The 25,064-nt window shown below is 45.6% G+C and overlaps 1 protein-coding gene across 1 annotated transcript in view; it reads right to left on the reverse strand.

Moving 5' to 3' along the window:
* The window catches only part of DCAF12 (DDB1 and CUL4 associated factor 12), a 43,175-nt gene extending 21,692 nt beyond the window's left edge, over nucleotides 1-21,483 (reverse strand). Inside the window, exons 1-6 of the mRNA XM_077463139.1 lie at nucleotides 21,291-21,483; nucleotides 18,304-18,558; nucleotides 16,455-16,661; nucleotides 9,355-9,415; nucleotides 5,727-5,920; nucleotides 2,835-2,900 (exon numbers count right to left, since the gene is read on the reverse strand). Of these exons, the coding sequence (XP_077319265.1) occupies nucleotides 2,835-2,900; nucleotides 5,727-5,920; nucleotides 9,355-9,415; nucleotides 16,455-16,661; nucleotides 18,304-18,558; nucleotides 21,291-21,347 (840 nt within the window). The 5' untranslated portion in view covers nucleotides 21,348-21,483. The remainder of the gene's footprint in view (nucleotides 1-2,834; nucleotides 2,901-5,726; nucleotides 5,921-9,354; nucleotides 9,416-16,454; nucleotides 16,662-18,303; nucleotides 18,559-21,290) is intronic.
* Nucleotides 21,484-25,064: the final 3,581 nt, after the last annotated feature.

Here is a 25,064-nt window from a genome sequence, read left to right on the forward strand (position 1 = left end):
ACAGTGGCTGCAGTTAGAGGATAGGGGCTCTTTTTCATCCTACTGCTACCAGAGCCACTTTTGCATTTTAAAGCTTAAAAACGGTTGTAACCCGAAAAAATAAACAAGATCCTGTTCCTTTAAAGCAGGATGCATGGCATAGTGCCTGTGCTGTGGCATTTGTCCCTCTCTATGTTCTAAAAAAATCTGGTTGATCCTGCCTACTCCTGTGTCCCCCTATGTAAACTGACCACGGTAATTATGGCTGCTGATCCAGGATACCATGGTCAATTTACAGGAATACCCCACTTTTAAAGTGGTTGTAAACCCTTACAAACCACGTTGACCTACAGGTAAGCCTAGATTAAGGCTTACCTGTAGGTCCAAGAAATATCTCCTAAACCTACACGGTTTAGGAGATATTTAGAAAAAAAGAAAGGCACCGCTGTCTACGGCACACTGAGCACACCGCAGACCACGGCGATATGCCGCTCGTGTCGTCTCCAGTGTGCATGCGTGGGAGTGACGTCATCGCGGCTTTGGCGAATCACAGCACCAGAGTAGCGAGACCCAGAAGTCACTCCGGGATACATGGCAGCGGTGAAGATAAAGGAGAAGGACCGCTTTGGGGGCTTTGTTCTCAGGTAAGTTACTCATAATGAACTAGTATATTTAAAAAAAAAAAAAAAAAAAAAAAAAAGGGCCTTAACTTCCTCTTTAACCACTTCCCACCCGGCCAATGCATATATACGGCCGGGTGGGAGCCGTCTACTCCTGATAGGCCGTTCAGGAACGTCCTGCAGAAGTAGCGGGATCGCGCCCGCGCAGCGGCGCGATCCCGATGTGCTCGTGTCACCCGGACACGACACATCTCAGATCGGCAGGAGGGCTCTGTGATTGGCCCTCCTGATCATATGACGGCCGTGTCCAATCACGGCCGTCATGTGATGTAAACAAACAGCCGGTTGTTAGGCAATCGGCTCTCCTCACACGGAAGTCATCGCTGAGGAGAGGAGAGCAGATCGCTGCAGCCGGCTGATGATCAGTGAATATGAGCTGTTTTTTACAGCTTTTTACTCACTGATCATCAGTCTAGTGTCAACACACAACACACCACACAGTACAAACACAGTCCCCACATATGTCCCCAAATAATAAAAACATGTCCCCCACATATGTGCCACTAAAATCACATGTCCCAATGATTATCTGCACACATATGTACATGATGATTTGCGTACATATGTCCCTGATAACACAAACCAATTATTATACACTTAACGGAATTTTTTTTACCAAAAACATGTAGCAGGATACATTTTGGCTTAAATTTATGACAAAATTTGATTTTATTGGATTTCTTTTCAAATAGAAAAAAGAAAATATTGTTTTTTTTCCAAATTTCCGCTTTTTTTGCGCTTATATCGCAAAAAAAAAAAAAAAAAAAACGGAGTCGTGAATAAATAACACCAAAATAAAGCTCTATTTATGCAAACAAAATGATAACAATTTCATTTGGGTACAGTGTAGCATGACCGCGCAATTGTCATTGAAAGCACTAGAGCGATGAAAGCTGAAAATTGGGCTGGGAAGGAAGGGGGTGAAAGTGCCCTGTATTGTAGTGGTTAAGTACAGAGTCGGGTTTATTTACTAAAGCCAGAAAGTGCAAAATCAGGCTCACTTCTGTATAGAAACCAATGAGCTTCTAACCCCAGCTTATTCAATTAAGCTTTGGTAATAAAACCTGGAAACCGATTGGTTTCTATGCAGAAGGGAGCCTGATTTTGCTCTTTCCAGCTTTAGTAAATAAACCCCATTGTGTACTTAAAAGTGGGGTATGCCTGTATGCGCCTCTATCATCCTGCTCCTCTCCACTCTCCTCCCCACCTCCCTTCCTCTCTACCTGTCAGCTCCAGTGTGAGCCAATAACATAACTGCCCCTCCCTTCCCGCTACCATTAGTAGCTAGCAATAAAATCAAAGGAGGATTATTGCCAGCCCCTCTATTCTACAAAGCTATACTATACAACACTGTGTACTTGTTTGTTTAAAATTATTCCTCGAAATACCTTCTTTTAGGCTGGGTTTACACTATTGTGAATTGTATGTGGGTTTCCTCACATCCAATTTGCATGTCAGGAGATTGTGGCCGGCTCAATATGGAGACATCTCTGGAGCGGCTCCTGTGCGAATTGCACAGGAGTCCTGTGCATCTTCTGGTCAGTTTCCAGCCAAAAATTCAGGCTGAAATCGGACCTGAAAAACAGTAAAACAGGGATACACCGGACATCTGATGTAAGCTGCTCCGTGCTGTGGTGTGAACCCAGCTTTAGTGCTCTTTGGTCACGTGACCTCCATCCACTCTCCTCCTCTGTTCCAAGGGCTACAGCAGGAGGGGCTGAGCAGACAGCACAATGGCCATGTGACCACATGGCTGACGTCAGAGGGGGGTCTCAGCCTATCCCACTGTAGCACTGGTTGTACACTGAGCCATGCATGCGCTGCTTAGTGAACAACCTCGGCACAATGCCGAGGGATGAGAAACTCTGGGGTGCAAGCTCTTACAGCAGTTTCCACATAGCAACTGTGAAAACTATGTAAAAAAATAAAGTACTGCCTTCAGAAGTCCGATTTTCAGTCTGCCTGGAAACAATGACATAATCCCTTTTCCCCAGTTCTAATTTCTGCTCTGCCACATTGCATAGCGGTTGCGCTTTAATGCTTCATCTTCCAAGGCACTTCTATGAGCTGGCCGACTTGTTGAAAACAACGCACTCCCTGAGTGGCTGGTGTGGCATAATTGTGCAAATTTTACAGAGAATGGGGAGAAGAAAAAAAATAAATAAAAAAAGTTACCTTAGCTAGAGTTTGTTCCGCTTTCCACAGGTGAAAGTAACCATCCAGGGACACGGCACCCAGTTCCTGTGTATATTATACTTCATTAAGAAACGCATAAAAAAAAAAAACCACTTTTTTTTGTTTAATTTATAAAAGTACAGTATTACCATTTTGTTGGATATACAGTAGACATGTGCAGACTAGAATATTTTGTTTTGTTTTTTCGTTTTCGTCCGTAAATTTTATTTATTTAGTTACTCCCGAAATTCGTTTTTATTTATTTCGTTTTTCGTGCAAAAATTGCATTCGTCCGAAAATCCACATGAATTACGGTCGAATCTGTCTTGGAAGGCTTATGGTATCTGTCGAATGGATAAAGAAGATTCGATGGAGCTGCTAAACTATATAGCCTATAGGCGGAGGATTCGATTGCCGAAATGTACGATTGCAGTGTCGTATAGTTGCGAGGATCCCGTCGAATATTATTATAAACGTGCAACGATCCCGTCGAATATTATCATTTTTTTTTTTAATTTACTTCCCCCACCCAATTCCAGTATCGTTTCTCTCTGTCGATTCTGTTCTCTCCATGTCGAATATTTACTCTCTGTCGAAGCTTTTCTATACAATAGGACTAATAGAGGTAAACGAAACTTAGGCACATTCGACCACAGGTTCAATAGACATATGGAGTCACGTCGAATCTCCTATTCTATATCGAACGGTCACTTCGAATCTCCTATTCTATATCGAACTGTTGTAACAACGAAAACGAAAAAAAGCATTTATTTATGTCGGATCTTTCGTTTTTCGGAATCTGCACTTTCGTTATCGTTTGTCAAAACGAAAACGAAAATACCTGAAATTCGGACGAAAATGCATTCGGACGAAAACGAATGCACATGTCTAATATACAGTGGGTATAGAAAAGAATCACCCCCTTTACATTTTGTTGCATTGCAGCCTGAAATAAAGGCAGTTTTTGCTTTATCCAGCTGTATTTACTTATACAACTTATAACATCCAAGTGAAAGCTATAAAAACACCAACATGTTAGATTTTTTTTTTTTTTTGTAAATTAATAATAATAATAGAAAAAAAAAAAAAAAGTTTGGAAGTTGGAAAAGGGATCACCCCACTTGTGTCAGTATTTTGTTAAACCACAATCTGCTTTAATTCCAACGTTCAGTCTGTTGGGATTTGTCTCTACAAACTTTGCACATCTAGACTTTGCAATATTTGTCTACTCTTCTTTGCAGAGCTGCTCTTGTTCGGTTACATTTGTGAACTGCAGTTTTCAAATCATTCAAACAGATTTTCAATGGGGTTTAGATCTGGGCTCTGACTAGACCATGCAAGGACATTCACCTTTTACTCATTCAACCACTGTGTGGTCAGGTTTGCTGTGTGCTTTGGGTCATTGTCATGTTGGAAGGTAAACCTTCTTCCCATTGACTTTCTAGCAGAGGGCAGCAGATTTTCAAAAATGTGATGGTATTTTGCCTCATCCATTTTCCACGTATCCTGCCAAGTGCTCCAGTCCCTGCTACAGAGAAACGACCCAACAGGATATTACCACCCCCCATCACCAGATATTAACCCCCCCCCCCCCCATATAACAGAATATTACATCCTCATTGCTTCACTGCAGGAATGGTGCCATTTGGATGGTGAGATGTATTGGATTTCCGCCAGACATATTGTTTGGTGTTGAGGCCAAATAATTCAATGTTAGTCTCATCTGACCAGAACACCATTTTCCATGTGGCCTCAGAATCTTTAAGGAGCGTTCTGGCAAAGCTCATTGGTGACTGCATGTGGCATTTCTTGAGGTGTGGCTTTTTTCTTGCACCTCCCATACAGGCCCCATTTGTGGAGGATTTGTGATATTGTTGTCACACACAATGACCACCTCATGCCGCATACACACGACTGGACTTTCCGCCAGAAAAGGTCAGACGGAATCATTTCATTGGGTATTCCAATCGTGTGTGGGCTTCAGCGGACTTAAAAAAAAAAAAAAAAAAAAAAAAAAATTCTGAGAGACCTAGAAATAGAACATGTTTTAAATTTTTCTGATGGAATCAATTCCTATTGGGAAAACCGTTCGACTGTATGGTATTCCGACGGACCAAAAACACCACAAAGGCAGCTAGTGAACTTCCTTTTCTAGTCCCGTCGTGCGTCATCACGTTCTAAACAAATGGATTTTGGTGAGATCATGTGTAGGCAAGTCCGTTTCAGGGGATCTCCGTTGGAAAGACCGTCAGAGTTTATTCTGACAGAAATTCCGGTCGTGTGTACGCGACATTACTCATCAATTACTGCAACTGCTTCAGAGTTGCTGTAGGCCTCTTGGTAGCCTCTGACCAGTTTCCTTCTGGCTCTTTCATTAAGTTTGGAGAAACATCCCAATCCAGGGAGGGTCTATGTTGTACTAAAAACCTTCCACTTCTTAATTATAGACTTCACTGTGCTTCTAGGCATTGATAAAGCCTTTGAATTTTTTGACATCCATCTCATGACTTGTGCCTCACCACAACTTTATCCCGGAGATTCCGATGGCAGTGCCTTGACACCCATTGTTGATTGTTTGTTTCAGTTGCACTACCAGGGATTGAAATGCTCCAGGAAAGCTCCCTACATGCTGAGTTAATCAAAATGACCAGAGTTAAAAGTGGCTTTGTGTGTCATTGAGAAGGTGATTAGCTACACCCGATTGAGTTTATTGGAGTAGTTTTTAAGAGGGGGGTGATCATTAATTAAACAGAATCACTGAGTTCATTTTTTTTTCCTGACATGTTGGTGTTAGATCTTTCACTTGGATGTTATAAGTTGCACTGAGCAACTACAGCTGGATAAAAACAAAAACTGTCTCTCAACATAGTAAAAAGGGCCGCCACAAATTACCTTGTTCTTGCTGTTGAAGGCCAGGGCGCGCACCTTACAATTGGAGGAGTTGTTAGTTTCTTTTGGGATATCTTTCAAAGCCTTGTGGTCAATATGTGCGTAGACCGGCACCCGAGAATGACTGTGTTGGAAGTTACATTTATTCATCACCTCGTCGTTAATCTCCCACAAAGCCATCGACCCATCACGGGACCCTGCAAGAAGAAAAGATTTCACAGCGACAGACTGGTGCTAGTATACATCATGGAGCATCACCTCTAGAAATCCCAGGGGAATCCTGCTGCAATGTAAACTGCAATAACATGCTCACTTTGGCTAAAGAATCTGCAAGGGCTTCATCAATCAGTTCACCACTAGTTCTAGAATATGAAACCCATTTTCAGAGGTTAAGATCTACCTGGACAACATGGAGGAAATCAAAAAACACAGTATGGTGTCCTTTGACATTGCCAATCCCAACCCACAGTAGTGTCCTGTGCCCCCCCCCCATAGCAGTGTCCTCTGCCCCCGTTCACATCACTCCCAGTGTAGTGTCTACTATCCCCCACCTCTACAACGTCCTGTGTTTCTATCCCCCACCTCCCCCACTCCCCCGTAGTGTGCTGTGTTTCCCCCCAAATGCAGTGTCATCTGTCACCCCCTCCCTCATTCACATGCTTTCCCACTGTGGTGTCCTCTTCCTTCCCCTACCCCTATAACAATGTCCTCTGTCACTAAAGATATGTGGGTATTGCGCTGTTCCTATATTAAATAACCCTCCGAGGGTGATAAGTATAATGCCTAATTACATAAATCAATAGTGTAATATAAAAATATATATCTATAAATGTCTACTGAATAGTATCAAAAAGTGCAAAGTGCTACATTAAATAAAATAAACACACCACAAAGGTGATAGAATCCAAATAAATGAAAATCAAGTGAACAAAAGGTAAATAACTAAAAACAGTCTCTTAGAAAATTACTATTTTGATAAAGTGCAGAAAAAAAATAAAAATAAAAAAGTAAAACGCACTACAGAGTCAATTGAAAACCTCCACAGAAACACAACTGCTTCAATTGAGTGCAAAGCCACTAAACAGTGAATTGATCATAAAGTGCCAAGTGCGTCTTATAAATGTGCAAATAAGTAAACACTCTCCAGAGGTGATATAAGTGAACCACCCTAATAATAAACAAATGATATACAAGAAAATAAGAGAGTATACCTAGACCAAAAAGAGGGTACCCTCTCCTGATCACATAGGAATAAACTTTAGAATAAACAAAAAAAAAAAAATATATATATATATATATATATATATATATATATATATATATATATATATATATATATATATATATATATATATATATGTAAACGCACTACAGAGCCGGCTGCAACATATGTTATATCAGAATGAATCCGGCCTCTATAGATTAAATATACATATTGAAATCCATCAAAAATAAAAAGATATAAATATTCAAGTCCATAAATAAACAACAGTCTCCTTTAAGTGCAAGTGCTTTGTGCAAATTCAACTGAGGTGTGGATCTCCCAGTGCTTAATCCCGCTGTGATCACACTTTAGTGGGCAGTGGCCCCTTACCTATAGCAAGGAGGGATTCGCATAGAGGTATATAGATAAAGAAATCTATATTTATATCTTTTTATTTTTGATGGATTTCAATATGTATATTTAATCTATAGAGGCCGGATTCATTCTGATATAACATATGTTGCAGCCGGCTCTGTAGTGCGTTTACTATATATATATATATATATATATATATATATATATATATATATATATATATATATATATATATATATATATATATATATATATATATATATATATATATTTTTTTTTTTGTTTATTCTAAAGTTTATTCCTATGTGATCAGGAGAGGGTACCCTCTTTTTGGTCTAGGTATACTCTCTTATTTTCTTGTATATCATTTGTTTATTATTAGGGTGGTTCACTTATATCACCTCTGGAGAGTGTTTACTTATTTGCACATTTATAAGACGCACTTGGCACTTTATGATCAATTCACTGTTTAGTGGCTTTGCACTCAATTGAAGCAGTTGTGTTTCTGTGGAGGTTTTCAATTGACTCTGTAGTGCGTTTACTTTTTTTTTTTTTTTTCTGCACTTTATCAAAATAGTAATTTTCTAAGAGACTGCTTTTAGTTACTTACCTTTGTTCACTTGATTTTCATTTATTTGGATTCTATCACCTTTGTGGTGTGTTTATTTTATTTTATTTAATGTAGCACTTTTTGATACTATTCAGTAGACATTTATAGATATATATTTTTATATTACACTATTGATTTATGTAATTAGGCATTATACTCATCACCCTCGGAGGGTTATTTAATATAGGGACAGCGCAATACCAACATATCTTTAGTTTCATATTAAGTGGATACGGTGTGATCCATTCCGGTAGTAGCAGCAGCCCCTGACATTTGATAGATCACCAGTGGTAGCGCAGGAATAAAACAAACACTATCATTTATAATGTCCTCTGTCCCCCTTTACATCACCCCATCAGCCCCCCCCCCCCCCGCAACTTCCCCTACATATCACCTTCCCCCCACTGTAGTGTTCTGTGCCCTCTGCTCTGCCCCCTCCCTGTAGAGTCCTGTGTCCCTGCTAAACCAGTGTCATGTGTCCCCTACACACCCACCCACTGCAGCTTCATCTGACCCCACACACACACACACACACACACACACAGTCTCCTACCTTAAACTGGTGTACACTGTGCAGCAGAGCAGAGAACCAAAAGGTGTCACAGTACTGGATGGAGGGCAGGAGTTAACTTTTCACATGAACAAGCTGGTGATTGGTTACTAGGATCGCCCATCTTCCTAGCAACCAATAACCTGCTTGTTAAAGTAAACAGTTACAGCAGCTTTCGCTCTCCATCCAGTACTGTGATATGTCCCGCTCTCCAGTAAATTGGGGGGGGGCAACACAGGGCCATGTTTCCGATCAGCCAGCTGCCCGTGGTCGACTGTAGATCAGGATTGATAGCTTGCCAACCTCGCTTTAAAAAAAACGGGAGTAAGGATAAAGAGGTAGTAACCCTTACAGATTTGTAGCATGGTCTGTGTCCCTAAAGCCTCGTACACACGCTCAGCATTGTGTGATGACAGACTGTTGGCCTAACCAACCGTTTGTACGCTCCATCGGACAATTGTTGTCGGATTTCCCGCAGACAAATGTTGGATGGCAGGCTTATACTTTTTTTCACGGACAAAGGTCTGTTGCCAGATTTTCCAATTGTGTGTACACAAGTCTGTCAGACAAAAGTTAAAAGTACAAACACGCATGCTTCGAATAAATGCTCACCAAAATGCAACATTAGCAGAAGGTGCCCAAAGGGTGGCACTAAAGAGCTGAAAAGCCACATAGTACGTCACCATGTTTGTGTTTGTTGGCCGACAATTATGTGCCGTTTGTATGCAAGGCAAGTTCCTAGCCACCGCCCTTTGGACAAAAGCCTGACGTTTTGTCTGCGGAATCCGATCATGTGTACGAGGCTTTAGTGTCCTGACTGCAGGGTGTCACTAGGGTAGGACACAATGAAAGTCTGGAAGGAGGTAGTTGTAAAGGAGAGTATGGAACTCACCTGAAACTGCCAGGGTGTCACTAATCCAGGCAATAGAGAAAATCCAGTCATTGTGACCCTCCTGATGAGAAATAACATGAAAACCATTACAAGCAACCCAAATCTATGAGGACACTGGTCAGATATATGGTCACTTGGATAACTAAGCTGTATCACAATAGTTGTATGGCTGCAACTTCTTCATAACCAGAGAATCTCAAACATGAACCGACCTCTTTTTTTTTTTACAAACAACATGGTGGTTTATTGAGAATACAAGAAGAACAAAGAGGTAATATACAGACATTGGTCAGTACAATGATCACGACAGTGGGATAGTAGGAACATGTGCAGTGTGTGCGGCAGGGGGGACGCGCAGGTCCCAAGCACATCAAAATGAGCAATGAGCTAAAAAAAATAAAATATAAAACCAAAAAAGTGCAAACATACATAGCCATAAGACCCAGTCCAGAAGGCGAATTCCAGGAGACACTTCAGCAGGGGATCACAAATAGCAGCATTGTGAAATCATCATTGCACAGCGCGGCACCGGCCCCCCCCAGGCCAGGTACACAGGAGCACCCATCCCTATCAGGGAAGCTCATCACAGGTAGCAGCCTCATTCAACCATACATCCCAGACTTTAGCATATTTTGCATGACAGCCCCTATGGGCATACAGTTCTTTCTTGTATGGGAGTACCTGATTAACCGCAGCCACCCATTCCTGAAACGTGGGGGGCTGGACTTGTAGCCACCTTCTCGCCACCAGTAGCCTAGCCAGAAGCAAAGACTCATGTAGAAAAATCTTGTGGTACTTGTCCGAGTCCGGATCAGGGAAAATTCCCAAAAGACATTGCTTGGGGCACAGCGTCAAAGGAGACCCCATTTTATCATGGATAAATCCAACAATTTGGGACCAGAAACACTGGATCACCGGGCAAGACCACAGGATATGAAAAAAAGTGCTTTGTAAACTACCACACCTGGGGCAGAGGGGGCTGTACTCTGGTTTATATTTAGCAATTCGTGCCGGTGTCAAATAGGTTCTATGTAAGATGTTGAGGTGAGTGAAGCGATCCGAGAGTTTAGGCGAGACCTTTTTCCCAGCATCCAGGGCTTCCTCCCACTCATCATCCTCAAGGTCTCCAACATCCTCTAACCATCTCCCCCTAAGGGCCTCTGTCATAACAACCGCTGGAGGTCTGATCAAAAGGGTGTATATACTGGAAATTAATTTACGCGGATCTTGCCCCAAAAGCACGTCCACCACCGCCAGGCTGCCCACCCCAGGCGATGATTGCCCGAATTGTGTCTGGAGAGCATGGCGAAGCTGGAGGTACCTGTAGAACATTGAATTCGGGAGTGCAAACTCCTCCTTGAGCTCCTGAAACGATTTCAAGACCCGACCTCGATATAAATCGGAAAGGAATCTAACTCCATGTATGAGCCAAATCGAATATCCCGGGAGTAAACGCAGTTCGTCCAAACCGGGGTTATCCCAAAGCGGGGTGTGGGAGTGGGTCTCAGGAAAAGCTAGCTTCCTTCCAACCACCTCCCAGACCCTGCAGTGTGCATAAAGGAGTCCCCTGCGGTTCCCCCGAAATGCCGCTGAGGCGCAGGCTCTAAATATCACCTGGAATGGATGGGTAATGGAATATCCACGCCTGGGGCAGAGAAGTGTTGAGTACTTATCCCTGTCCTGTTTATCTAGGTGGTAAAAGTGGGACACCTGTGCCGCCAGGTAGTACAAGGCAAAGTCCGGCAGGGCCGCCCCCCCCAGATCCCCGGGGCACTTCAATGCTTGCCATGATAATTTATGTCGCTGTGAGCCCCAAATAAAGGAGTTGAGTAGGGCTTCTATGGATTTGAACAGTCGTAGAGGTAAATAAACAGGGGAGTGCCAAAACACATATAGAAACCCGGGTAGAATAATCATTTTTACAAGGTTTATTCGCCCCAGAACGCCCAGAGGGAGCTTGGCCCACGCCTTGATTCTAACCTTAAGGGATGCCACCAGGGGATCTATATTTAGCCTGGTGTAGTCCTCAGGGGTTCTGGTGACATAAATACCTAGATATTTTATCTTACTCACCCTCAGGAGGGGAGCGGATGCCTCCACCTCGGAGGGGACCCCCAGATCCATGGGCAAAATTTGGGATTTCTCCCAGTTGATCTTGAGCCCTGAGTATGCTCCAAATCGTTGGATCGTTTCAAGAGCTGCCCGGAGGGAGGGGCCTGTATCCGCCAGATACAACAGCATATCATCCGCATACAGGCTAATCCTCTCCTCCAGGCTGCCACATCTAAGCCCCCTAATACCGGAGTGTCCCCTGAGGGCCGCCGCGAGCGGTTCCACCGCTATGGCATACAACAATGGGGACAAGGGGCAGCCCTGTCTGGTACCCCGGGAAAGAGGGAAAGGGGACGACACCCGCCCATTAACCAAGATCCTGGCACAAGGGCCGCTGTACAGAAGGCGTATCCATTTTATAAAGCGAGGTCCGAAGCCAAGGCGCCGAAGACAGCTCCACAAATACCTCCACTCCACTGAATCGAACGCCTTGGCTGCGTCCAGAGACACCACCGCTCTAGTTCCTATCAGATCGTGATCCGCTTGCAGATTCATGTGCAGCCGACGCAAATTGTAAGCCGTGTTTTTGGATGGCATAAACCCCGTCTGGTCGGGATGGATCAGATCTAGGATAACCGCGTTCAGACGGGTAGCCAGGACCTTGGCCAGGATCTTGATGTCCAACTGGAGTAAGGAAATGGGCCGATAAGACTCAGGGAGCTCCAAGTCTTTCCCGGGCTTGGGGATTAGGACTATATAAGCCTCACACATTGAAGGGGGGAGAGATTCTGACTTGAATATATGGGAGAATAATTCTTGCAACCTAGGGGTCAGGGTATCAGCATAATGTAGGTAGAATTCAAGGGGGAGCCCGTCCGAACCAGGAGCTTTGGACTTGTTCAGCAGGGACATCGCCTCCGCGATATCATCAGTACTAATAGGGGCCTCTAAAAGGGCCACTTGGGCCGGCGTAATTGTGGGCAGGTCAAGGGTTTCAAGAAGCCCGTCCACCTCGTCTCCAGTGGCGGTGGTCGTCGAGGAGTACAATGATGCATAAAATGTTTTAAACTCCTCCGCCACCGCAGCAGGGTCAGTAATCAGCGTGCCGTTAGAGCCCCGCAAGGAGACCACCGTGGGAGGCCGTTGATCCATGTGTGCCAAGTAGGCCAACAGGCGACCAGCACGTTCCCCACATTCATACACCCTCTGCTTGACATGAAACATGTTCCTCTCCGCCCGCTCAATATGCAAGCCATTCACCACTCTGGATTGCAGCTTGAGAAAATCAGCCCTACTCGGGGATGGGTCCTCAGCAAATTCACGTTCAGCAATAGACAACTGGTGCTCCGCCCGAAGCAACGCCTCCGCAGACGAACGACGATATTGCGAAATTTGGTGCGCCATAAACGACCGGGCATGTGTTTTAAACGAGTCCCAGACCATCGTGAAAGGGGCCGTACCTCGGTTCGCAGCAAAAAATAAGTCCCACTCTGACCCCGCCTCCTCCAATCCGGGGGTCACCCCCAACCAAAAAGGGTTTAATTTCCAAGAGTAGGATTGCGGGGGACCCGGGAGACGGAGCACGACCCAATATGGGGCGTGGTCCGAGAGCACCCGTGGGTTGAATCCCACTTCCTCCAGATAGGGAAGAAGGGGGCGGGAAATAAAAATAAAGTCAATCCTAGACATAGTAGAATGCGACGCCGAAAAACAGGAATATTGTTGAGCCGTGGGGAAACTATGCCGCCAGGTGTCCACCAGAGCTAGCTCCAGAAAAAACCTGCCAAACCTAGTAAGCCCCGGCGACAGTATAGGTGGGGGAGTCAACACAAGTCTATCCAGTTCTCTATGCGCAACATTGTTGAAGTCCCCCATCCATACCGCCGGGACAGTAGGGAATTGGGCCATAAACGCCATTCCCTCATTGAGGACAGTGAACTGAAAGGGGGGAGGAACATATATAGCCAAAAGAAGAAGTTCTTTGCCATTAACCCGGGCATGTAAAAAGAGAAACCTCCCCTCAGGGTCAGACTTGAGCAGGAGAAGCATGAATTGCACTGACTTGGATACCATCAGCGCCACCCCCCTGGAGTAAGCAGAGAATGGGGCCTGGTATACCCAGCCCACCCAGGGCTTCTTAAGTGTAAGTAGTAGGTGGCCAGTAAGATGGGTCTCCACCAAGACAATTATGTCTGCCTTCTGGGCCCTGAGATAGGTCAGGACCGCGCTGCGCTTCTGTTTCGCCCTGATCCCCCTAACATTCCAAGTAAGGCATTTCAGATCACCCATTGCGGAAAACTCACATACTTGCCATGATATAGGAGCCAGCGCCCCCCCCCGCCACCCACCGCCCAACGGGGAGTCAGCAGATTACCCAGCCCACTGTCACTTATACATGATGACCAACATTTGATTGTCTTAAAATAGCAAAAATCATACCACCATAGAGAACTTAACCAACTAAACATAGGTACAGAATTAAAATAACATGCACCGGGCCGTTCGGCGCGGCCCCAGCCCGACCAAGAGGTCAAAGCCTGGGGCCGACTCCGCCCGGCCCGGGGAAACCAAGCTTCAAACCCGAGCCCGCAAACCTGCGGGTCCCGGAACCCTGTGTAGGGCCCAATTAGATGTAAAACTATCGTGACGGTTAAACTCTGAAGACCCAGCAACACCGCGAGGAGCATGGTCACCGGGTGCAGCCACGGGTGGTCAGACGGCCGCGGAGGGCACCTTGCAGGCCACCGTCCCTCGCCCGTCTGGGGTACCATGGAGACTCAGAGTCCGCTGGATGGATACAAAACAGTCAGTAGGCATACAGTTAAAGGATCCCCTGGGACATACAGACCAATAAACTTGGAAGGGAGCGGCCATTGCAACATGGAGGTGGGAAGGGACATGCAAAGGGGGGCCGCGGGGGAGAAGGGGCCCAGGAGAGAGTCTGGGGAGAAGCACCAGGGGTGCGGGGTGGGAACCGGAGGGGGAAGGGGTCTCTAGTCTATCAGCATAACAAATCCCCGGACCAGGGCATCCCGCCACCGCGAACAGTGGGGCGGCAATACAATACAGTACCTTGCCAAAGAGCAAACGTAGTCCAGGAGCAGGATCCATGTCACTTCACCCCCCTAGCTCTCCATTACACACATCGCCCCGTCAGCCAACAACAACGCAAGGAGCTAAGCCGCATCTCGCCGCGGTGCCGCCCGATTCTCCAGCCAGCCGAACACCGCCTCCGGGGTATCAAAGAAATGGGCCCTGTCCTCTCCCGCAACCCGGAGCCGAGCCGGGAAGAGCATGGCATAGGAGTAATTGCGATGAACCGACCTCTTTACACAATAACTGCATGGGTACCGACACATTATCCAGCTTCAGTAAACATCTACTGAAATGAGGAATAATCTTGTTTTGGGGATATGCAATGAGGGTAACGGGGCATTACTGTGCTTTTTGGTTCCATTTATCCTCTCTCACTATAACCACTATGGCTCTGTCTTGGGTGCCAAGCCTTACTCCATAGAAACCAGTTTCTATACACTCCACTGTTGGTAAAATGGTCTGAAACAGCTGTATGAAATAAATGAATATGAATATATATATATATATATATATATATATATATATATATATATATATATATATATATATATATATATATATATATATATATATATATATATATATATATATATATACACACACACACACACACACACACACACACACAAAAAAACACCATTTTAAAACTTTTTCCATCTATAATGTGACCTATCAACTACAACTCATTCGGACAACAAACGGAAATCGTTTAGGTGGAGGGAAGTAAAAACAAATAAAATAATATGGTTGCATAAGTGTGCACACCCTTAAACAAATACTTTGTTGAAGAACTTTTTGCCTATCAGCATGGCACATCTTGACTTGGCACAGATTTACAATGGGATTCAGGTCTGGGCTCTGGCTGGGCCATTCCAAAAAAAAAACTTTAATCTTCTAGTGAAGCCATTCCTTTGTTGATGGATGGATGTATGCTTTGGGTCATTGTCATGCTGAAAGATGAAGTTCCTCTTCATGTTCAGCTTTGTAGCAGAAGCCTGTAGGTTGACAATATTGACTGGTATTTGGAATTGTTCATAATTCCCTCTACCTTGACTAAGGCCCCTGTTCCAGCTGAAGAAAAAGAGCCCCAAAGCATGATGCTGCCACTACCATGCTTCATGGTGGGTATGGTGTCATTGGCTACAGCTGATCACGTAGCAAAGGGCCACTGCAATTGGCCCTCTATCTTAATCTGTGATCAGCTGAGTCCAAAAGAATCAGCGATCAGAGTATGCCTCCTGTGGCAGCACGAGCAACACCCTGTACAACCACTTTTACCTACAGGTAAGCCTATGACCAGATGATATCGGCTCATGCATACTTTAGAAAGGGCACATCGTGGCGTTACTAATAGGGGTCATGCCGTGGCTGGCGGATCCCGCACGCATGCACGGGAGTGGTGTCACGCGACACCGGCCAGTCACAGAGCTGAAGTTCGCGGCCCCAGACCGAAGAGGGTTGAATATGAACGCTCCCTGCTAGTGGGGACAACGGTGACATTGCGGATTTCAGGTAAGCGACACATAATGGGCTACTATGTGATTATATATAATAAAAAGATAAATAAAAAAATTCAACTACCACTAGGGTGTCCGCTTTCAGAAAATAGGTAATGTTTTATGTCATTTCCAGGCCTAAAATGATTTTTTAAATGTGTGCAAAAAACAACTCTGGCAGAGACAGGGTTGAAGGATAAGCACACCTTCGGAGAACATGCTACATGTTCTGCCTGTAAGCTTTGTTAGTTTAAAAAAAAAAAAAAAAAAAAGCTCCCAAATTTTTTTTTTTTTAGCTGGCTCCTAGATTCATAGTACATTTGTCAAGCCCTGAGCCAAGGGGATTGCAGAAGATACAGTGCCCATGATTACTACACCAGAGAAGACCTACACCGAAACTCAAACTATACAAGACAAAAACCTGCATGTACAAATAAAAAAAGTAATGCAGCTCACATCTCCCACACAGACAGGATCCAGGGTAGGAAGCCGGTAGACGGCCAGGCTGTTGGGGTTATCACCTCCGGTAGCCAGAAGGGTTCGGGAAGGATTGAGCTCAATGGCATGGATGCCGCAGCTCTGTAGTGCTGTATTGGCCGGTTCACGATCCTTTAATATGGGAATCTTCGTAATCTGCCCGGTATAGACGTCCACCACAAACAACTGCCAGAGAAAGAGAGCATTGTTACTGGACCCAACAAGATAACAGGCCTACTGCCAAAGAATCTAACGCTGACTCTCAATCTTTTTACCCCTGCTAAGATTAAGATTCATTGGGAAAAACCCTTACCACTGGTGGTGGTCAGTGGGGAAAAATGCCCTCACCACCCCCATCCCATGGTACTCAAAATGCCACTGGCTTTATAATGTGCTGCAATCAGATGCTGAAACTGGGTACTTTTATACACTTGAAATTTCTGAAGAACCATCATTTCACCCAGTAGAGTACTTTTTACTCAAACCACTATTTTTGAGCCCTGATAAATTGGGGGTTGTCCAGACAGTGTCCCATTGGGGAGATTACCCTCCGCTTTTGGCCTGAGACAACAGGAAGCGGAAAGAAATCTCCTCTCCTTCCCTAGGTTCACACTTCTGCATTTGGCTGCAGGTATCACAGTGATTCTCAAACCTGCATAAAATGCGTATTTTATTGCAGAGGAGACATTGGCTGTCTCTTCTGCGATAATAGCTTGCTTGCTCGCAATCAGTTGAAAAAAAGGCTTCAATGCCACACAGTCTACAGTCACAGATCTACGTGTGCAAAAAAAAAAAAAAAAAAATCTGAAAAAGCCATTTCAGTCCAGGAGAGGAGTCTGTACAGCTGTGCAAGACTGAATGTAAAAGCTAGTGTTTAGATCAGGGATATGCAATTAGCGGACCTCCAGCTATTGCAGAACTACAAGTCCCATGTGCCATAGCAAGACTGACAGCCACAAGCATGGCCCCCCATTGGCAGAGGCATGATAACACTTGTAGTTTTGCAACAGCTGGCGGTCCACTAATTACATATCCCTGGTTTAGATTAACAAATAAATTAACTAATATTTACATTGCAACCGCAATCAGCAGATTGTGGAATCAATGCCTGGATCCTGCAGACTCTCTGTACACCGTCTGCCTGTACCTCTGATACAGGCAGTTAGCCTGGGTTCACTTATGTGAGGCTACGGTTTGCAGTCTGGAGTCCGGAGCTTTCCTTGGTTCAGTTGCAAATTTCTGCCCGAATTCGCACCTAAACCGGACCCAAAAACACACAGGACCTTTTTGAAAGGGCACCGCAGCCACCCTGACATCTGTGAACCAGTTCCATTGACAGCTGGCCATGTTCATGTAATGCGGATTGGATGCGGTTTAAAAACACATCCAATCCGCATATCTGTGAACCCAGCCTGACTGAATGGCAGGAAGAATCAATAGACTATGAGGGTGCTCACCAGCACCCTCGCAGTCCATTGAGAACAACAAGCTGTCAGCCACAATGGATGATGGTACTAGTCTATTCATTCACAGGAAATTGAATGAACAAGGCAGTGTTGGCATAGCCCCACAAGGCCACCCTATTTTCAAATTCTAACAGCCGATGCAGAGAGAGCATCCATTGCCTGTCAGAGAAGGGACCACTGGCACCAGGAGGTGGGTGGATAGGAGCAAGTTACCCCCTTAAATATTCTTTAAAATGATTTATGCTATGAAATGGTGTAAAAAGAAGAAGACTACATAATAAATTGCCATCTCATGTTTCACGTGAGTGTACAGCCAGAAAACCTCTCTGGTATATACAACATTCGACCAGAAATAAACTTACCGTATTGCATTTGGTTCCACAAACAACCTGCCGATGATTTAGCCATTGCGAAGCAAACACCTTGTTGAGTGTTCCAAGATTAAACTCGCTCTCCTTGAGAATTCCAGGGAGCGTCTGAGCGGCGCAGCTACGCAACAGGTGGTGGTAGCTGCTGTCACCTGGAGCTTTCAGTTCCCTCGTTTTCAGGTAATACACCACGGACTTCTTCTGCAGAGGAAGCCTCCTCCGCTTCTGAGGGGCATGGTCCCAGTCAGCCTGGAAGAGCAACACAAATTTTGAGTGAACACAAACAAGTTTGACATTTTTCATTAAATAAAAAAATAAGACAGTGGCAAGATAAAATTGTTTGAACTTGTGAAATGGTGATGAGCTACCTTGCCCAAAATGATAAAACAAGTGATGAATTCACAGTGGCACAAATTTACAGGTCCATGCGGAGAAGATTACCAGAATAGACAGTGTGGCACTGATAAGAGCACCTCCCGCACCGTAGCCTCTGGCCACCTCCTGCAAAGTACCCGCAGGCTCTGGCCAGCTCCCACAGCGCCTGCAGGCTCTGGCCACCTCCCGTAGCCTCTGGCCACCTCCTGCAGCATGCACCGCAGCCTCTGCCCACCTCCTGCAGAGTGCCCCTCTTGTGGAATGCTAGTAGACTCTTAATATAAAGCATTTTTATTGCTCATTAAGAATATGTAAATAGTTGGGTGGCTGCACACTATTTCCAGATCAGAGGAAAGACCAGCCAATGAGAAGCCAAAGCTCTGACATCACAATGTATTCCTGGACTCTCCCCATCATACTGATCCAGACTAAGACAATGATCACAGATGAAGTCCCATCTTTTACACCATCGCTGAGCTAACATGAGAAGTACATTTTGCTTACAGACAAATTTACACACACACACACACACACACACACGCGCGCACGCACACACACACACACACACGCACGGCTAGTCCTTCTGTCCCTAACAACCGCAGACACCATCGACTCCCCCCCCCCCCCAACAACTGTAGGTATCCTTAACCCAACAATCACTGACAGAACCGTCCCATAACAACTGTAGCTGCAGTGATACCAACAATCACAGACACAATGGTCGCATCACCCAGCAACCGCAGAAGTTGTTGTCCCAAACAAAAAATAAAACACCATGGCTCCATCCCCAACAGCAGACACAGTACCCATATCCCTAACAATTAAAAACCCCACGGCCCCTTCTTCTGACAATCCAAGGCGCCGTCCCCTCATTTCCCCCAACACACACAGGTGTCGATCCCTCGCCCCTCAACAATTGTGGATGTCATCCCCAACAATCACAAGGCGCTGTTATCTCATTCCCAACAATCACAGATGCTGCTATCCCATTACAAACAATCACTGACTCCTTCCTTTTGGCCCCAACAATTGCAGACTCTGTCCCCAACAATCTCAGACGTCGTCACCTCCTCCCCCCAACAATCTCAGACGCCATCACCTCCTCCCCCCAACAATCTCAGACGCCATCACCTCCTCCCCCCAACAATCTCAGATGCCGTCACCTCCTCCCCAAACAATCTCAGACATCACCATCTAATTTCCAACAATAGCAGACGCCAGACCCCCCCCCCCCCCCCCCAAAAAAAAAAAAAAAAAAAAAAAAAAATTAAAAATCAGAGGCTGTTCCCTCCACCCCCAACATTTCCAGGCACTGCTATCCCATTCCCACCAGAGACCAGATCCTCTCACCCCAACAATCGCCGAGGCTGTTATCCCATGACCAACAATCAAAAACGCAAACCCTTCATGCCCCAATGAAGGCAGACACCTTAGCCTCCCTCAAAACAAATCGCATACACGGTTATCACATCCTCAACAATAGAAGACTCCGCCCCTTCATCCCCAACATTTGCAGATGCTGCCATCCCATCAATCAATAATTGCAGATAGAGATTGGAGGGGGGGGGGGGGTGACAACAATTGAAGACGCTTTTATCCCATTCCCAACAAATCACAAATGCTATCCCCAACAATTACAGATCCCGTTAACCCACTCGCAGACCCAAATGGCAGGCGCCACTGTCCCCTCCCCAACAAACGGCAGGTGCCGCTGTCCCCTCCCCAACAAATGGCAGGTGCCGCTGTCCCCTCCCCACACAATCGAAGACGCTTTTATCCCATCCCCAACAAATCGCAAATGCTATCCCCAACAATTACAGATCCCGTTAACCCACTCGCAGACCCAAACGCCACTGTCCCCTCCTCAAATCAATAATTGTAGATGGAGATGGGGGGGATGATAACAATTGAAGACGCTTTTATCACATTCCCAACAAATCGCAGGTGCCGGCGTCCCCTCCCCAACAAATCGCCGCCGTCTTCTCCCCAACAACCACAGGTGCCAGCCTCCCCAACGACCGCCGTCCCCTCCCCAAACAACCACCGTTGTCCCCTCCCCAGCTGGCACCGCTGTCCCACCCACAACAAATCACGCACACCGCTGTCCCCTCCCCAAACAACCGCCGCTGTCCCATCCACAACAAATCACAGGCACCGCTGTCCCCTTTCCAACAACCAAAGGCGCCACTGTCCCACCCACAACAAATCACAGGCACTGCTGTCCCCTCCCCAACAGCCAAAGGCGCCACTGTCCCATCCACAACAACCAAAGGCGCCACTGTCCCACCCACAACAAATCACAACCGCCGTTGTCCCCTCCCCAAACAACCGCCGCTGTCCCCTCCCCAAACAACCGCCGCTGTCCCCTCCCCAACAAATCGTAGGCACCCTTGCCCCATCCACAACAAATCGCAGGCACCGCTGTCCTATCCCTCAACAATGGCAGCTATCCAACATTAGCAGATGTCATGTCCTTATTCCAGGACAATCAGAGACCTCCCCAATTATTGGCCTCCCTCCTACACACTGAGGACACATCCGTCACCCCTGACAACACACACACAAGGCCCCAGCCGCCTTCACAGGCCCACCCCGCCGTATGTCACCTGATCTCCGGTTCCCGGGGCCGCTTTCCTCTTCCTGCTAACTGCTCTCCGGGTCATGCTCTCGCCCGTTCTGCCCCCGCATGGAGAGAGCCGGGGCGGACGGATAACGATCTCTCATATAACGGGAAGAGAAGACGCACACCGCGTCCAACGCCGTGACCTCTCACCCCGAACACAACGCCTTTGCGTCATCACGCTGATGGCAACGTCGGCCCTACCCACATCGTCTGACAGCCCTGTGACGGTGCTAGAAGAGAGGGGCGGGTTATCGCCTGGCAACCAATGATTAGACGTCCTGGGGCGTGGTCTTTTGTCACAGTACAATAACTAATAGGCGGGCCGAAGGGAGTGGCCTCCTGTCATAATACATTCGCTTATGGCAGCCGGTGGGTGTGGCTCCCTGTCACCTAATAACCAGTAAATGATGACGGGGGCGTGGTCCCCTGTCTCTGGGGGAGTGGCCTGCTGTCACCTAGTAACCTCTGATAGGCAGTAGTGGTGTAGTGTGCAAGAGAGGAAGGAAGAAGGCACAGCAGTGCTATGTGCATAGATCATGTGACCTTTATTTGTATCCCTCAAGGTTGAATATTATATATTTGTGAGAATAATAAAGATGACAGTGACCTTGCCACATGTCCTTCATCTCCAGGAACATCCCAAGACCCCCATATTCACATACAGTGACTGTTCCTGAACATAGCCTGACTCCACTCACAACTTAAGGACCGAACCGCTTTCTGGGATTTGTTGTTTACAAGTTAAAAAAACATTTTTTTGCTAGAAAACTACTTAGAACCCCCAAACATTATATGTATTTTTTTCTAACACCCTAGAGAATAAAATGGCGGTCGTTGCAATACTTTTTGTAACACCGTATATGCGCAGCAGTCCTACAAGCGCACTTTTTGGGGAAAAAATACACTTTTTTGAATTGAAAAAATAAGACAACAGTAAAGTTAGCCCAATTTTTTTTTATATTGTGAAACATGATGTTACGCCGAGTAAACTGATACCCAATATGTCGCGCCTTCAAAATTGCGCCCACTCGTGGAACGGCGTCAAACTTTTACCCTTATCTCCATACACGACGTTTAAAAAAGTATACAGGTTGCATGTTTTGCGTTACAGAAGAGGTTTAGGGCTAGAATTATTGCTCTTGCTCTACCGATCGCGGCGATATCTCACATGTGTGGTTTGAACACCGTTTCATTATGCGTTCACTTCGGTGCATGAGCTCGGCGGGACAGGGGGGCGGTCAAAAAATTTTTTTTTTTTCTTACTTATTTTACCTTTTATTTTTTATTTTTACACTGTTCTTTAATAAAAATAAAAATGGTGTCACTTTTATTCCTATTGCAAGGAATGTAAACATCCCTTGTAATAGAGAAAAAGCATGACAGGACCTCTAAAATATGAGATCTGGGGACAAAAAGACATCAGATCTCATATTTACACTAAAATGCAATAAGAATTATAAAAATTAAAAAAAAAAGTGCATAACCACTTACGGACTGCCCGCCGCAGTTTTACATAGTTTTTTTTAAGAGGAATATCGTTGTTATGGCAGCAGCTAGCTGCCATAACCCTGTTATCTTCTTCTTCAGCGGGCGGTCCACTTTCAGATAAAAGTAGTCTCTGCGGCTGATCACTTTTATTGGCGGCGGGAGAGGGCCCTCCCTCTCCCACCACGCTGCGGTGCTCTCCTCCGCTTACCGGAGCTGTCGGCAGTGGCGGAGGCGATTGGATCCTTCTTCCTGCTAGACATGGAGACAAGTGAGGGGAAGATGGCCCCCACTCGTCTCCATATCATTGCAGGGCGGAAGCGACGTCAAAGCGTCACTTCCGCCCATAGCTCTTAAAGGGCCATTTTATTTTGTTCATTTTTTCAAATGAATGATGAGGTCTTTTTGATCCCCCAGATTTCATATTTAAGATGTCCCGTCAGGCTTTTTCTCTATTACAAGGGATGTTTACATTCCTTGCAATAGGAATAAAAGTGTCACAATTTTTTTTTTTTTAAAGAACAGTGTAAAAATAAAAAATAAAAGGTAAAATAAATAAGAAAAAAAAAAAATTTTTTGAACGTGCCCCGTTCCGCCGAGCTCGCGTGCAGAAGCGACTGCAAACATGAAAACGGTGTTCAAACCACACATGTGAGGTATCGTCGCAATCGGTAGAGCAAGAGAAATAATTCTAGCATTAGGCCTCCTCTGTAACTCAAAACATGCAACCTGTAGAATTCTTGCCTGTAGGGCAGGCTATTGAAATGAGTGGGCTGCCCTACATTGGGCGCATGGTAAAATGTGAAGAAACGCAAGCGTACTCCCTCACACCCGCATGGTGTGAACAAAGTCTTAGTTTGCTCTAATTTCTGCTAGAAGTGATTGTAAAGCCATCTGATCACTTCCACATCCCCTGGAATGTGCCGCCCCCTTGCCTGACGACTGTCCGTCCTTCTCCGCTGTCCCTCCTGCAGGCCTGGGGCGGACATGGCGGGTGTCAGACAGAGGAAGAAATTCTGTAATCCCAAAACCTTGGTTAAAGTCCTTTTAAAATGATGTAATCCATTCTGTAAAAAAAGATTATATAATGCGCTGTTTGTCTCCTTGTGTAACTTTATTGTGGAAAATACCTTATTTACAGCGCCGCTGGGCGCTCTTGGGACCCCCTGAAGTTCTTCTTCCCCACTCCGAATACTGCAGAGGGAGAAGCCAAGATCTCCACTGACATCAGCTCGCTCTGAGTGCTACAGAGAGAGGGACCCGCTGAGGAGGAGCCTGGAGGAGAGGAGAAGGTCTCCAGTGGGTCACGTGAGCACCCAGCAGCACTGTAAATAAGGTATTTTCCACAATAAAGTTACACAAGGAGACAGACTGCACATTATATAATCTTTTTACAAAACAGATTACATGTTTTTTTACAAGGACTTTAACCACTTGACATCCCCGCAATGGGCGAATGACAGCCACAGCGCGGATGTGAATTCCCAGGAAGCCGTCATATGATGGCCTCCCCTGTGCACGTTCCCTGCGCGCGCTGTGAGTTACTGAGACTCGAGTGATCACCGATCCGAGTAAGGAGCCGATCCCGACCCCTCACCATGTGATCAGCTGTCAGCCAATGAGAGCTGATCACATGATCAAAACAAAAGCTCGGTGATCGCTTTTTTCTCTCCTCATGCTGACAGCGGAGCAGAAAAAAAAAGCCGATCAACGGCTCATCTTAAAGGGACATCGGTCCCGAAACGGAAGAGGCAATTATGCCATATATATGCCATCTGAAAGTGCCCACGAGTGCCAACTATCAATGCCCACCAGTGGTGCCAATGAGTGCCATCTAGAAGTGCCGCCTATCAGTGTAACCGATCAGTGCCCATCACTGCCACGCATCAGTGCTGAAAGCTGAAAATTGGTCTGGATCTGAATTGGGGGTTTAAGTGCCCAGTAAGCAAGTGGTTAAAGTGGTTGTTGAAGGAATATGTACATTCCCTAGAGCCACTGTGATGCCATCTTAGGTTTAGTATCCATTTTGTCAGTATGCATATAGTCAAACAATTTCTTGTTTAAATCTTAGGTATTCGCCCACACAGGTTCCCATGAAGCTGTTTCTCTTTATCTGTTTGTTCTGTGATTTCTTAGAAATAGATACTGATAACACTGTCCTCAATACAGTGTGTCTCCAAGTTTGTTATGTACTATAAGTATTGTTATGTGTTATATGTCTGGAACATAATTGTTTTGCATAACTGTGAAAGGTCCCATGAGGTACATGGGG

The sequence above is a fragment of the Lithobates pipiens genome, unplaced genomic scaffold, assembly GCF_037356315.1.
Source record: "Lithobates pipiens isolate NorthernLeopardFrog02 unplaced genomic scaffold, aLitPip1_a1.2 Scaffold_3, whole genome shotgun sequence".
NCBI lineage: Eukaryota > Metazoa > Chordata > Amphibia > Anura > Ranidae > Lithobates > Lithobates pipiens.